General features: G+C 50.5%; 1 protein-coding gene across 1 annotated transcript in view; it reads right to left on the bottom strand.

Annotated features, from left to right (window-relative positions):
- Positions 1-13,099, bottom strand: part of CRYBB2 (crystallin beta B2) — a 49,566-nt gene extending 36,467 nt beyond the window's left edge. The window contains exons 1-4 of the mRNA XM_082417634.1: positions 7,835-13,099; positions 4,988-5,106; positions 2,292-2,424; positions 1,011-1,153 (exon numbers count right to left, since the gene is read on the bottom strand). Coding sequence (XP_082273760.1) covers positions 1,011-1,153; positions 2,292-2,424; positions 4,988-5,106; positions 7,835-8,023 — 584 coding nt within the window. The 5' untranslated portion in view covers positions 8,024-13,099. The remainder of the gene's footprint in view (positions 1-1,010; positions 1,154-2,291; positions 2,425-4,987; positions 5,107-7,834) is intronic.
- Positions 13,100-15,243: the final 2,144 nt, after the last annotated feature.

Here is a 15,243-nt window from a genome sequence, read left to right as displayed (position 1 = left end):
TGAGATCTCAGCTCAAGAGTGCCTTCCTCGGGGAAGGAGGCCAGATTCGTGCAGATTCCTAAACTATTAACAGTTGTCCCCAACCAGACTGCTAGTTACACAAGGCAGAGGCCAGGTCTGTTTAACCTACCTTGACTTAACTGATCACTTAACACAGTGCCTGGCATATGACGTCACTCGACAAATTGAATCAATGAATGAATAAACGAGTAAATGGAGGGGAACATGAATACAGAACTTTGCACGCTCTAGGAGTTTGACAAGTCCCAGAAAGCCAGTATGTGTTGGTAAACTAGCTCTCTTGGGGGGGGGAAAAAAAGTCTTGATTTGTAACATTTTCCAATTTCTGAGGTGTAAATACTTCATGATGGCTCATTTCAAGTTACCAATGATTAAATAACCAGCTCACATAAATTCTGAAAAGTTAACAGTCAGCTTTTGCAAGCTGGTACAAGCCGGCTCCAGCACGCCACTGCCCAAAGCCCATGGTCAGACTCCCCGTGGAATCCAAATTTTTCACATTGAGAAATTCCCCAATGCTGATGGTTGAGGTTTATGTGCCGAAGTTTAATTTGGTGGAGAAGGAGCCCTCCTATTTCCAATCTCAGGAACTCAGGCCGTCAAAGGCCAGCATGGGCTGGGCTTCCTGCCTCTCCCAGCTCTGTTAAGACCACTCAACTCATTCCCAGCTTCTGCTCCCCACACACCCTCCCCACCTCTGCCTTACCCTGCCCCCCCACCCCCACCCTTTACTGTCCTGCTCTTTGGGCCTGAGGTTAAGGCCAAGGTTTCTCTCCTCCAGAGGTAGGGTGTTGCCCAAAAGGCAGATCAGGATGGAACTTCAGGGGCCGAAAGCCATGTGTAGGCTGATGATTTCAACGCCCATTTTCCAATGAGAAGACTGAGGTCAGGAATGTATAAGATCCCCAGAGTTCAGGACAGAGCAGGACTTAGCAGCCCAGGGTCTGGGCCCCTGGGGCGGGGCGAGCCAGGGCTGGGTGTGCACTCACGTGCCACTCTGCACCCGCACAGAAGACACCTTCTCCTGGTAGCCGTGGGCGTGGAAGCTGGGCACATCATCGTCTATCACCTCCATCTTCTTCCCTGTGAAGTTGGGGTTCTCGTAGAGGATGATCTTATGCTCCTGGCTGTCCTGTGGACAAGGAGTGGGGGAAAGTGAGTGTGGGTGAGGGGTCCCTGGAGTTGGGACCAGCAGGCTCCACCTGCAGCCCTCTAGCCCAAGACCCCCACCACGTGAGTGTCTATGGCAACGGCATCCAACAGTGTTTGTTCATTAAGATCCTACTGGGCTATTTTCACATAACAGACACTCCAGATTCTACACTTCGGGGAATATTTGATTCTGAAATGGCATTTTCCCTCCCAACGCCTCAACTCCCCTTTTTAAAAATAAATGACAGCCATGATACACACACACACACACACACACATAGGCTTATCGTGCCTCTAGTAGACACTTGAAATATTTTGGCTTTCCTTCATCTCCACATATCTTCCCAGCCTCCTGTTCCTGTGACATTTTTCTTAGTCATCTCCTTTCATCCTTTAAACTACTTTTATGCTGTTTGGTGGATAAGAAAACTGAGGCTTAGAGAAGTAAAGTGACTTGGTCAAGGTCACACAGCCGGGAGTGCCAGAGCCAGCAGAGGAACCCAGGTCTGTGGAATGCCAAGTCCAATGTTCTCCGATTTTCCATCTAGTTCTGGGGAGAACTAGACTGGGCTGGGGAGGTTTGGGAGTATAAGTGAGCATCGCTGGGCCCTTTGCCCTCCAGAGAGTTCACATACTAGTAATCAGGATCAGAGAAGCTCTGAAAGGTTACACTGGCATGAATTGTGAACAAGAGCTAAACTGCCTTCTCCTCCACCACAAAACCCAGAATTTCTTTGAATATTTATGGTGGCAATCATTTATGGAACGATTGCTTTGTGACAGAAATCACACAGCCCTGGACCGCACCATCCACATAGAATAGAATGTGAACAGCGCCCCCTGGAGCATCTTGAATGAAGCCCCTGAAGTCATACGATGTGGCAATTCTCAGGCTAAGCCTGCTGGTATCTCAGGACAGTAGATACTAATATCCCCATCTTACAGGTGAGGAAACTGAGGCTCAGGGAAGTGAAGTGACTTATGTGAGGTCACACAGCCAGGAAGTCCCCCGCCAGTCAGAAGGGGCACAATGCCAGAGGTGAAGGCTCCTTCCTGGCCCCCAGACCGCTGGCTCCAAGGGGGCAAAGAGAGGAAGAAGATGAGGGTCGGGGGCTTACCACTTTGATGGGCCTCAGGGAGCTGAGGGAGTCTGTCCTCCGACTGCTGGTCCATGAGTCCCAGCGGGGGTACTCACCCTTCTCAAACACAAACTGCTCCCCTTTGCAGTTGGCTTGCTCATAGCCCACCCAGCTGCAGTGGAGACAGAGAGAGAGAGGGCAGGTCAGGCTCACTCCAGGCTTCCTCTGGTGGGACCCTGGCTACTCGTTTGGGCCCCAGAGCTCACAGTTGCCCAACTCATCAAAATGAGTAGCAGCCTCATTTAACTCCAAGCACAGCAAATCCAAGAGCAGCGTCACCTCAGTTATCCAGAACCCAGCAGGGTGCTGACTTCAATCATCTGGAACATAACCAAGAAATGAGGAGGAAGTCTAAAAGATGGCCTAGCAACAAACACAGATGTCTAGAACCCATGTCCTAAGGCCAATGGTATGCTGGTAAATCAATAGCCAGCTCTGAAAAACAAAACAAATCCTGTTTGTAGCGTTTGCTAATTTCCATGGTGTAAATACTCCCACCGTAGCCAGTGTCAAGCTCTCAGTGTGACATCAGTGAACATGGAGTTGGGAAGAAATGTGCCCAATCAGCTTTTACTACCGAGAACAGACTGCAGAACATCCCTGTATCTAAAGCTCACGTATCTTGTTCATACCAACCCCTTCTCTCTGGGTCTCTTTCCTCTTTGGTTCTTGATGGTGGTCTCTGGACTCCTACGCTACACAAAACTCTAATAGTCTTAGATCCACAGTAGAAGAGAAAATCCTTAAAGGGAAGGATTACCTGCCGGTGAAGCGTGGCTAATAGAGGAAAGGGGACAATAAGAAAAAGGTGGCACCGATTTCATGACGCCTGGCATTCTGGGGCGTTCATCGCAGAGGCAGACAGTACAGCCTGGCACAGTGACAACTTTGGAACAGTAATCTAAGTCCTTAACGGAAGGGGAGATGGTGTTTCTTGCTGCTTTTAGAAGAGGATGCCCTCTTGATCTGGCAATTCAGCTTTAGGCAACGTGTCCTTAGAAAACAGTTGTCAAAGAGCTCACAGATAACATGGGTAACGATGTTCATCACGGTGTCGTTTATAATATCAAATAATCAAAACAACTTACACATCCAATGGGCAGGGCCTGGTTGAGTAAATTATGTCATATCCCGTAATGAAATGATACAAAGGCATGAAAAACAATGAAGTAGGACACGGGTTCTCAAACTTAACTGGGCAGAAATATCACAAGGTGGTGGGTTTGTGAAATGCAGATTCCTGGGCTCCAGGCCCAAGAGTCTGATTCAATGGGGCAGGGCTGGGACCCAAGAATCTGCACTTCAAAGCCTCCCCACCTTCTGTGATTCTAATACAGATTTACCTCCAAAAATCTCTTTGAAAAGCACTGACATAAAATGCTACTTAATGACATGGAGAGAATTTGAGATAAAAGTTTTCAAAATGAGTTATAAAACAGTATGTAAAGCATGATCTGACTTTTGATTAAGTATATATCTACTATATATTTGATGAAATATATACAGAGAAAAATAGAAGTTTATATGAAAATCTTAATGGTTACTCTGAGTGGTAAGATTAGAGTTGTATGGCTTTTTTGCACTAAACCATTGCTCCTTAATTTTAAACAATAAACAATAATTAATAAAACTATCAAAGTTATATTTTTTAAAAGAAAGCAGAGGAGGAATGTAAGGTCTATTTGAGAAATTCTTCCATCCAGATACTAAAAAAAAAAGACAACTGAAAAATCAGATGTGGTGCTTCAATTGTCAAAACTTCAGCCGTCCGGGAAGACATGCTCTCAGGCACACTGATGCTCTGAGCGCATCAGCTGAGTGGGGCTGGGCAGGGCCATTCCTTTGGCCGTGTTCTCCACACCAGCAGACTCTGATTCAATTACGGTCATCACACACTGCAGAATTCCCGGTGAACCTTGAGGTGTGGTGCGGGTCATCCAGGACCCACACTAGACTCACTGACCTGTTGGTTGGGGGTCACTGGTGGCCACCCCTGATTCCGGAGGCTCTTGGAGAGAAGGAACAGTCAGGGAACCACAAGGAGAGGCCCCTGCAGGCTGTGCTCAACTATGTCACTTTATCGCAGCAGAGTCAGACCTGACCAGTCACCTTCCCTTCTCTCTTGGGCCAGGGGTCCCAAGCCTGCTGGCCCCCAAATGTGTCAGCGTATCTGCGAAAACCAAGTATCACCAGGACCTGGGAAGGGAGGGGTGGTTGCAGAGCTGGGACATCCAGCTTTAAACCTCCCAGGAGAGTGAGGACACTCCCAGAGCCAGAGATTGGCAGCTCTAAAAAGGTCCACGGGAGTCACTGTGTCTGTCTCCCTGCCTCAAGGAAGGGGATGACCTTGGTATCAGGCTTTTCACATGAGCTCCATCCCATCATCCCCAGGAGGACATACTTATCCTCTCCTACAGAGGAGAAAACCGAGGCGCAGAGAGAGAAGTTCCTGGTCCAACGTCACACAGCACAGAAGTGGTGGAACCAGGATTTGAAACCCAGCTCTATCTGAACTCAAACCACAGGCTCTCTCCACAGGCTGCCAAGACCCCAAATCCTGGTCTCCTGATTGCACAGTCTAGGAGCTCAGTGAGAGCGGATCCCTCCAGCTCGTTCCACAGCCTGACTGCCTCACCCCGGCAACCCCTGACCAAGTGAGGCCCCCAGGTACTTACGGTCCAGCCTGCACCAGGACAGAGCCTGCCTTCTCCACGCCGGTCTCCTTCAGGTTGGGGCAGGGCCCATTGAGCTCATGTGAGTGGCCCTGGAAGTTTTCCTGCTCAAAGATGATGATCTGCAACAGGAGGAGAGAGTCAGACTCCCGTCATGATGGGGAGGAGGGAGAACAGGGCAGTGGGGGTGAGTGGGCGTAGGGAGGGGACTCAGAGAGCCTTGAAGGACGCTGAAGGGTTCCACACTTGGGAATCACGAACCAAATATAAAGTCTGACAGTCTTGGCTCCAGTTACCAGCTGCGAGACCTTGAGCCAGTATTTCACCTGTCTGAGCCTCGGTTTCCCCATCTGTAAAATGGGAAATAAAGACAGAACCTACATCATGGGGTTGCTGGAAGGATTCAGAGGAGCGTGATGGTTAGCACACCATATTTGCTCTGCGTGTGGGAGGCATAATTATATTAAGGGACATGCTAAGATTCCCAAGTGGGTAAGTGGCAGAGCTGAAATTAGAGCCCAAGCTTGTCTGATGCTGTTTCCTGTAGAGCAGCATTTTGATACCACTGGTCTGTGGACCAGCGTAGGAGTAATAAGATGCCAGACCATGCTGCTTAAGCTTCTCCTGCCCCCGTTAGAGTTGGACCAGTGCTGCCATATCCACCCTTCACCCCCATTTCACCCATAAGACTACGCATACCTGCGCCCTTTTCTTAAGCCCCCGCAGGTTTTGCAGGCTATCCTCCGGATACTTCTTAAGAGGACTTCACTCCCCTTGCCTCACCTGCCTCTCAGCAGCCCAGGGAAGGGCCGGCAGGATCCCCATCAGGAAAAGTGAAGATCAGCAAAATGAACGGGCTGCTCACGGCCTCACAGCCAAGTGCTAAGAGGTGGGGGAGGGGGGCAGCTGCCTCCTTTCAGGATTCCAGACAGAACCTGGGGGCAGACGTTTTCCAGCCACACTTCCCCCAGGGGACTGCCTCTGGATGAAGGGGGGCGGGGTTCAGGGAAGTGGGCCTCCAGGAGGGGCAGCTGCACAATCCAAGCGGTCAGCACTGGCTGGGTAAACACGCCCCTCTCTCCCAGGCCGGGGATTAGCCAGACAAAGCCAGGGGAGGGAGGCCCAGCAAGGTTCAGAGTCAAATTCCATGGGCTCAGTTCAGCCTTTATGATCACTGACAAGACCACAGATGGGTCAGGAGAACTGGGCTCCTATGTCGCCTCTGTTGCATCCAGCTGTGCAACCTGAGGAAGCCACGTGATTGCTCTGAGCCTCAGCTGTCCCATCTGTAAAATGGGGAATCATGCGTATTCTGCAGGTTTACTGAGAAGAATCAAGAACCTGGGAGTCAGGGGCTAGTGGATTATGACACTGGCCTGGGAGACAAGGGCTTACAGGGGCAAGGAGGGCAAGGCAGGTCAGCCTCCCCATGCATTTGAAAGGCCTCAGAGCCCAGGAGCTCAGTATTATCATTGTTGTTGTATGTATCAACAAATGGACGCTAAAAATTTACATATTACCTAATCCTTTCAACCTGCACTGTCCAATTCAGCAACTACTAGATGTCTATTGAACATGTGCAACTAATCTGAATTAAAATGTGCTATGGGTATCAAATACACATCAGATGTTGAAGATACAGTAGGAAAAAAAGAATGTAAAATAGTTCTCTAATAATTTTTCTACTGACTGTACATTAGGATATATCGGGCTTAATAAAATGTATGAAAATTAATTGCCCCTGTTTCTTTTTACTTTGTTAACATGTCTACTAGGAAGTGTTAAAGTCCATAAGTGGCTCCCATTTGAAATCGATTGGACAGAGCTGCTCCAAGCCATATCACACTGGGCTTCCTGCTGCTCAAACGCACCCATCTCACTCCAACCCCTGGGCCTTTGCACTCACTGTGCCCGTTGCCAAGAATGCTCTCCCCTAACCCCAAACTCCCCAATTTTCACTAATTCCTCACTTGACTGGGGGCCCTGCTCAATGTCACCTCCTCAGAGAAGTCCTCCCTGACCACCTTAGCTAACACGTTCCTCGTCCACCCTGACCCTAAAGAACCCACTCTTGTTTCTTCCTAACACTTTCCACTCCTTGAAGTTATATATTTATTAGTTTATTTATTGTCTTTCTTCTAGAAAGTAAGCCTCTTAAGGGACAGAATTGGGGTGAGCTGGGGTGGGGGCCCAAATCAGACAAAAAGGCAGTTCCAGGACGGAATCTACGCCTGGGGCCTCTGAGGCAGAGGGAAACAGGAGGGCAGCCTGGTGGACTGTTGCTGGTAGAAGTTTGAGGGCAGATTCAGTGTGACAAGCCCCTGACATTGGGATAAGATCCCACCGCCCTTAGGAGGAAAAAACAAAGAAGGCTGGCGTTAGGGGGACAAGCATTAGGCTGAGCCTGCTTTCTTTGCCTCTTCACAATCACCTTATGCCATGAGTCCAACGCTCCCCAGTTTCTGAAGGAGGGACCTGAGGCTCAGAGAGGTCAAGTGACTGGCTAAGGTCACACAGCAGGTGTGGAGTCAGGAATCCCACCCCACCTCCCATTCACAAGCCCCCTCTCAGACTGGACTGAGGGTCTGCCTCGGCTTTGGGGACCCACCCTGGGCAATGGGGTAAAGGGTAAGGCAGAGAAAATTAAATCTCCAAAGCCAGAAGGATGCTAGTCGTGGGCTGGGGAGGGGCCTTCTGAATCAGCACCCCCTCCAGTGTGCAAGTTGGGGAGACTGTGGCCCAGAGAGGGGGAGCCCCAGAAAGGAAGACACCAACCCCACTTTACAGGAGGGAAACCGAGTCTGGGAGAGGCACCGTGCTTGCCACCCCTTCCTCCCACGTGGTACCCACCTTGGGGTTGAGGGGCTGAGGTTTGCCCGCTTGGGTCTGGTGGTCTGAGGCCATGGTGGGCTGTCCGGTGCAGGAATGACCTGGAAGGCAAGGCATGGGGGAAGCAGCAGTGAGGACCTCTCTCTGGGCCCTCGGTTCCCCCACTGGGGGGGACAGGGGTGGTGGTGGCGGTGTGTCCTGGGGCCACATCACTCCAGCCCCACGTCCTGTTTTTTTGTCTCCCTGATTTCAGGTTGTCCTAGGGCAGTGGAGACAGCCAGCGGCTGCCTGAACGTCCATCCTTAGCTTCGCTTCTTTGTGTCCAGGCCAGCTCCGAGGGGGGACAGAGAAATGAGGTCTACTAAAAAATAAAGTGAGAAACTAGAGTGTGAGTGGTGACTCACTTGGCCCCAGATAATTGATGCTATTATGCATAAATTTCTTATGCATCGATTGATATTATGGAGAAATTTCTTGATTCAAAGAATATAATGTGGGCAGACAAACCCCACGCACTGGCTGTGCTTGGCCGGGTTTTAGCTCCCAATCTGCCATCTCACAGAGTCCCCTGGGCCCCCACCCCTCATCCCCAACTTCCTCCTTGACTTCTGGCCCCCCCCCCACATCCAGTACCCAGAATGCTCCTTTCCACCATTGGTCTTATCCTCCCCTCCACCACCCAAATAGTACACAAGTGCGTTATGGAACTCCTGCCACAAGAAAGCAACGACGCGAGTGTTATGGAAGTTCAGGCACTGTGACCAGCAGCCGCCAAGAACGTCAGAAAATTCTGGAAGAGTGTCAGTTTCTTCTTCCTTCCCACAGGATGGGCAGAGAACGTAGCCTGTGTTTTCCCAGTGTAGAGGGGAAACCTGTCTCCTTCTCCAGAGATAACATCCGGCTTCCAGAAGCTCCTTCCACACCAGAGGCCAGGCCAGGATGTTCCCCAAAAAGAGGACATTCAACTAAGCAGCTTGGGAGCCAAACCTGCCCTTCTCCCCTAAGAAACCAGCCCTCTGGGTCTGTCACTGTGCCCAAGATCCCACATTACAGCCCCAGCGGCATCCTCAAACTAAAGATTAAGCTCAGGTGGTTCAGCTCAGGTGCTTCCTCCACTGCTTACCAGCATCAAGGCCCTGGGAAGGTCATCCCCTCTGTGCCTCAATTTCCTGTTCTGTATAATGGGGACAGGATGGTGCCTGGTCCACAGGTTGTGATGATCCAATCATATAACACAGAAAACCTCAAGCACTCGGCCGCCGTCCCGGAACGCACTCAGTGCTCAGTGCACGGCAGCAATTATGGCATTATTAGCGCCCTTTCCACCCAGTTTTAGTGCCTTTGGAGTCACCTGTTGCTGGGAGCTCCCCGAGAGGGGGGCTGCTTCCTAGCTGTCCCAAGGTGGGACACAGAGCCGGTGCCCGGGAGTGTTTGTGGATATGGAGAGAGCTGACTCACCACCCTAGAAATGAAGCTGAACCTTCTGTGGTTTTACTCCTTCCACTTGCAAACCCTCAGTTATATGCTCCTCCACTGGCGAAACGAGGATGCTGATGGACTGTCTAATACTAATAAGGAGCACCACCAAAATACACACTGTGCCAGGCACTGCGCTAGACCGCTCACCTATGTACCTCTGAGCCCCACAGCAAAGGAGGTTTTATGACCCCCTCCCCATTTAACAGAAAAGAAAACCCGAGGCTCAGCACCTTGAGGTCTTTGCCCCAAGTCACCCTGTCAGAAAGTGACAGCCTCTGGATTTGAACCCAGGTCTCCCACACTTTCCAGCAGGGAGGAGGATGAGAGAAAAAGGCAAGACAAGCAAGAGAGGCATTCTTACCAGTGACACCAGCCCGAGAGTGCCCGTGAAGCCGGCCGGCGGGAGGTGGCATTTATACCTTCCCCAGCAGTGCCGGTGCCAAGCCGGGTGACCGCTGCGTCCCTGCGGAAAGCGGGGCGAGAATGCTGGATTAAGCCCGCACCAAAGCCCAGGTCAGCAAATGCCCACAGACATTGTGTCTCTGCACAATAATGTCATCAGCTTTCAGATTCGGCCGCGCCAGGGTGGTCAGGCGGTTGAGCAAGGAGATGCCCGCTTTGCATGCATCAGCCGTCCAGCTGCCAGGACCAGGGGCATGCTGGGTTCACTGATGTGGTCAGTTGAGCCCTGGGGGAGGCAGACAGAGGCAGATTTCAGTGGCCCTGGTGAAAAAAAACAAGGACAGGAAGGTGGTTTGGCAGGGTCCAGCACCCATCCATCCATCCGTGCATTCAACAAAGATTGCTCAGGCATGCACTTGGCGCCGAGCTCTGCTCTAGGGGGCAGTGTCAGGGAGGGGACCTACCCCAGCCTGGACCACCCAGGAAGGCTCCTGGGAAGAGTCAAAGTCCTCAGCGATGAGGAGAAATTCGCCTGGGAAGCCGGGTTGGGAGGAGGGTTCCGAAGAGAAGGTGACCAGGTACAAGGCACTGTCGCCGTATTTTGAGAAGACCTGCAAACAGGTTAATGCAGCTACAGGGTGGCCTGTGATGGGGCAGGGCCTGGGCTGGGCGGCCAAGGTGGGAAGAGGCCTGATCTTGCAGGGCTGAGGAGTGAGATCTTCATTCTGAAGGCCCCTGACTGTCCCAGCACTCACTGTTCCTCAGCGGGGTGCCCTTAGGATCCTTGGGCCCCGTGGTGTGGAGAAACCTCTCACATCCCTCCTGCCGGCCTCATCGCTGCCTCATGGGCATTTGGCCTTAACTGGCATTCCTCCAGTTTGCATGTCCTCCTTGTAGACAGTCTGTGTCCTGACTGAATCCAAGGTCAGGCAGGAGAGAGGGGACAGCACGGGGGTTTGGAAACTGGGTTTGAGTGAGGGGACTTGCTCGCCCCCGCCTTCCATGCCCCCCAACACACACATACACACACACACACCCCAGCCCCCTGGGCATGCTGTGTCTCTCTGTAGCACTTCTCACCACCTGACATCATGTTACTCATTTATCTGCTGTCATTCCAAATAGAAGATAAGCATCAGGAGGGAAGGGCCAATGTCTGCCGGGTTTACCACTTGTTGGGCTGCACCCGCAAGCCTGTGAGCCTTGTAGTTTCCCAGCCTTGAGACCAAAGAAAGAGTCCAGAGACAGCGACAGAGACATCAGTGGTTTATTGGACAGAGGATATTGGACATAAACGGTTCTGGAGAGACACCTCACCATGTGCAGCCGATGGCTGCCCAGACACGGCAGAAATCTCCAGCTACTCAGGGAAGAAGGAGGCTGCCCTTTATAGGGGGAATTGACGTCAGGTGGGCTCATCAATAACCAGGGACTAATGAAGCCCTACAATGAAGAGGATTGGGTGGTCATGTGAGTGAAGCAGGGGCTGGCCGAGCAGGGGATGGACACAGAGCAAGAGAACAGCCACCTTGAGGGGCCTGAGCCTACTCTCCACCCCTACATCCCCTGCACAACCCTTGCAGTCCTGGCCCAGCCCACTTCCCCGATATCCCTGGGGTCGGGCCGGGGTGCACCGCAACCGAACCCCACAAATGCAATCTAGACACCAGCAGCTAAGGAGTATCGCAAGTAAGCCAGGTGCTTATCGGGTCAATTTTTCATGTAAGGCCAGCGGAGGACCACCACGGCGATCAGCAATCAGACTCATCTCGCAGGGAGGCCCCCACTGTCGCCCAGTCTGAGAACAGAGTCCCTCCCCTCAGACTAGGGAAGAAACGTAAGGTGTTCAACAGGCACTAGACAGGGAATATCATGACCATCGCGAAATACAAACAGTAAGAGCACTGAGACAACCCCACCCCGCCTGTGGTTTCTGCCCCGCCTGCAGGACCACACCAGCTGCCCACCCTCGGGCCCCACAGCCAGTGCCAAATACCAGAGAGGAAGTTTCACAACAGGCCACAGGGTTAATATAAGGGTGCCTTTCTCCAGTAGGGGCCCAGGTTAATTACCTTAGCGGCCTTAGGTGGGGCCGGAGAGAAGACAGGGGAAATCTGTAAGCCCCTTTCTAACGCTATTCCCCACGAAGCCGCAAAAACAAACCACCGGGACTTAACCCTGCCAGTCCCAGGCCACTTTATAACTGTTCCCCGGGGGTAGATCCTGTGTCAAGGCCAAAAGTGAGTTGTTGTCCTGACAGGTGGTTGGCAACGGTCCTTTGGTCCCTCGGTGTCAACAGCTGAGCTCGGGCGGTGTTGACTAGGTGCCTCTAGGTTAACACGGCGTAGGCGCTGGGACGATGCTCCTGGGATGCTCACCGATATCTCGCAGGGCTCAAGTCAGCCTCCTGGTCCACGTGTTGAGAGCAAGCTCCGCTCTCAGCCGTTTAAGTGGTCCCTTCATAGCCCAGCAGTGGTGGGGCAGTAGGCAGGTGGAAAAGCGAGTGTATAGCATTTTTATCAGCCCATCCATGGACTTCATGGTCCTTGGTGGCTATCCATGTCCACGGGGGTCCTGTAGGTCACGCACAGCTGTTCTAGACCCTGAATAGTGGCTGTGACGCTCGAGGACTTGGGTCAGCTCCCACCTGTGGTGACGCGTTGTAGACGGCACGTAGCTGTGGTCCCATCCCCCTATATCGTTGCTCTGCCCCCTTCCACAGCTGGGACCAGAAACCCAAGGGTTCTCTTATTATTTTGCCATTGCCACAGACCCTAACCAAACCCCTCTGGGTAACTGGCCACGTCCAATTCACAAGGCTGTCCCTGAGTTAATATCCCTAAAGCCTGTGTCTGGAATTGCGCAGGGGTGCTGTTTCGGGGGTAGGCTTGTCTTACCCGTCCAGATAACACCCGAGTATCTGATGGATAATCCAGGACCTTGTGTTTCCTCCGTATTCACCAGCCATCCCCGAGCAGTCAGATGAACCCCGAGGGTGGAGCTGCTACTTCCAAACTGGAAAGAGACTCTGAGGTGAACAGGGCATCCTCAATGTAAGGAAGAGAGAGGCAGCTCTGGCGGTGGCCACCGCCACAGGGCCCCGCGTGCTGGTGGACGGCCACCTCGGGATCACTCCCCGCAGCTTTCCGTTCCCGGTCCTCACTTCCGACAGCTCGGCGCTCACGGGAGTTTCCTCGGCCTCCTGGTTGGCCGGCCAACTGTTGGGCTGCGCCCGCGGGCCTGTGAGCCTTGTAATTGCCCAGCCTTGAGCCTGATACATCAACGGTCACTGGACGGGGGACCTTACACGTCCGAAGCAAAGGGTCCTGGGGCGACACCCCGCCATGCGCAGCAGCTGGCGAACAGAACATGGCGGCACTCATTACCACTGCGGGGTGGGGAGGGAGGCTGCCGTTTATACGGGGAACTGACTTCACGGGGGCTCATCAGTTACCAGGGAAACCAGCAGCTTGGGCACGCCCCTCACGGCCCTCAGGTTAATGACCATCAGGAGGGCAGGTGTTTCCCTTTAATAAACTAGCAGGTGGAGCCGCTCTGGGCTAAGGATTAGGACAATCACTAGCTGGGGGCTGGGGGGCAGGTACGGTCACGTGAGCAGGTGCAGGTGAAGCAGGGGCTGGTCCAGCAGGGGACGTACAGAGAGCAAGAGAACAGCCACCTTGAGTGGCGTGATCATACACCATCATATCCCCAAAGCCCCGTGCCTAACACGTAACCAAGGGCCCAAAACTAGTGGCTTGAAACAACAGAATTTGGGGATGAAATGGTACAGCCTCTATGGGAAATAGTATGGCGGTTCCTGAAAAAATTAAGCATAGAATTCTCACATGATCCAGCAATTCTACTTCTGGGAATATACCAGGCACTCCAGCAGGTATCTGTACACCTATGTTCATAGCAGCATTACTCACAATGGCCAAAAAGTGGAAACAGCCCAAATGTTCACTGACAGATGAATGGGTCAACAAAATGTGTTCTATCCTTGCAATGGAATATCATTCAGCCTTAAAAGGGAAGGAAGTTCTGACACAGGCTACAACCTGAATGAAACTTGAAGACATTATGCTAAGTGACAGAAGCCAGACACAAGAGGACAAATACTGTATGATTCTACTTATATGAGACTCTTAATGCAGTTAAATTTAGAGACAGAAAGTAGAATAGTGGTTGCCAGGGTCTGGAGGGAGGGGGGACAGGGGAATTATGATTTAATGAGTACAGAGTTTCAGTCTGGCCAGATGAAAAACACTTCTGGAAATGGATGGTGGTGATGATTGCGCAAGAATGTAAATGTATTTAATGCCACTAAACTGTATACTTAAAAGTGGTTAAAATGGTAAATTTTATGTTATGATTATTTTACCACAACAAAAATAATGTCACAAAAAGACTTCCAGAAATCTATTGTCTCATAGTTCTGGAAGCTAAAAGTCTGAAATCACCTTTTTTTAAGATTTTTTTTAATTGACATATAGGTGATTTACTATGTTGTGTTAATTTCTGCTTTATAGCAAAGTGATTCAGTTATACATATATACATTCTTTTTTTAAATATTCTTTTCCATTATGGTTTGTCATAGGATAGTGAATATAGTTCCCTGTGCTAGACAGTAGGACCTTGTTTATCCATTCTATAGATAATAGTTTGCATCTGCTAGTCCTAAACTCCCAATCCATCCCTCCCCCATCCTCCTCCCCCTTGGCAACCACAAATCTGTTCTCTATGTCTGTGAGTCTTTCTATTTCATAGATAGGTTCATTTGTGTCATATTTTAGATTCCACATATAAGTGATATCATATGGTATTTGTCTTTTTCTGACTTCACTTAGTACGATAATCTCTAATTGCATCCATGTTGTTGCAAATGGCATTGTTTCAGGTTTTTTTTATGGCTGAGTAGTACTCCATTGCATATATGTACCACATCTTCTTTATCCATTCATCTGTCAATGGACATTTAGGTTGTTTCCATGCCTTGGCTATTGTGAATAGTGCTACTATGAACATAGAGATGCATGTATCTTTTTGGATTAGAGTTTTGTTGGGATATATGCCCAGGAGTGGGATTGCTGAATCATATGGTAACTCTGTTTTTAGTTGAAATCACCTTCTTGATGCTACAAAGAGTACAGGCCTTGGTGTCCCCAAACACAGTTTGATCCTTAGATACAAAGGAGCCAGAGCTACAAGGAGCCTCGGAGGCCACCAAGTCGAGAACTTGTCCCTCTTTCAGCACCGACACTCCCTTCTCATGACAATTACTGTGTGACAGCCCTTTCCTGAAATAAAATTGAAACTATAACTCACCTATGTACATACTTTCAGAATAAATTCATAATAAAATGTCCTAACTGTAATATATAAGAATAAATAAAATAAAATGTGTAATAATATGTATTTCAATAGATAAAGGTTTGGACACAGTTATACCAGAATGATGTAAACAAGGAGTTAGGTATTTGTGCTACTCATAGTGGACAAGCTTGGATAAGAAGTTAATATTGAACTGAATGTGAGTTTGACGTTT

Source organism: Balaenoptera physalus, assembly GCF_965194825.1.
Source record: "Balaenoptera physalus genome assembly, chromosome: 12".
Classification (NCBI taxonomy): domain Eukaryota; kingdom Metazoa; phylum Chordata; class Mammalia; order Artiodactyla; family Balaenopteridae; genus Balaenoptera; species Balaenoptera physalus.
The sequence above is the reverse complement of the archived record's forward strand: the minus strand, read 5'-3'. Positions and strand labels throughout refer to the sequence as shown.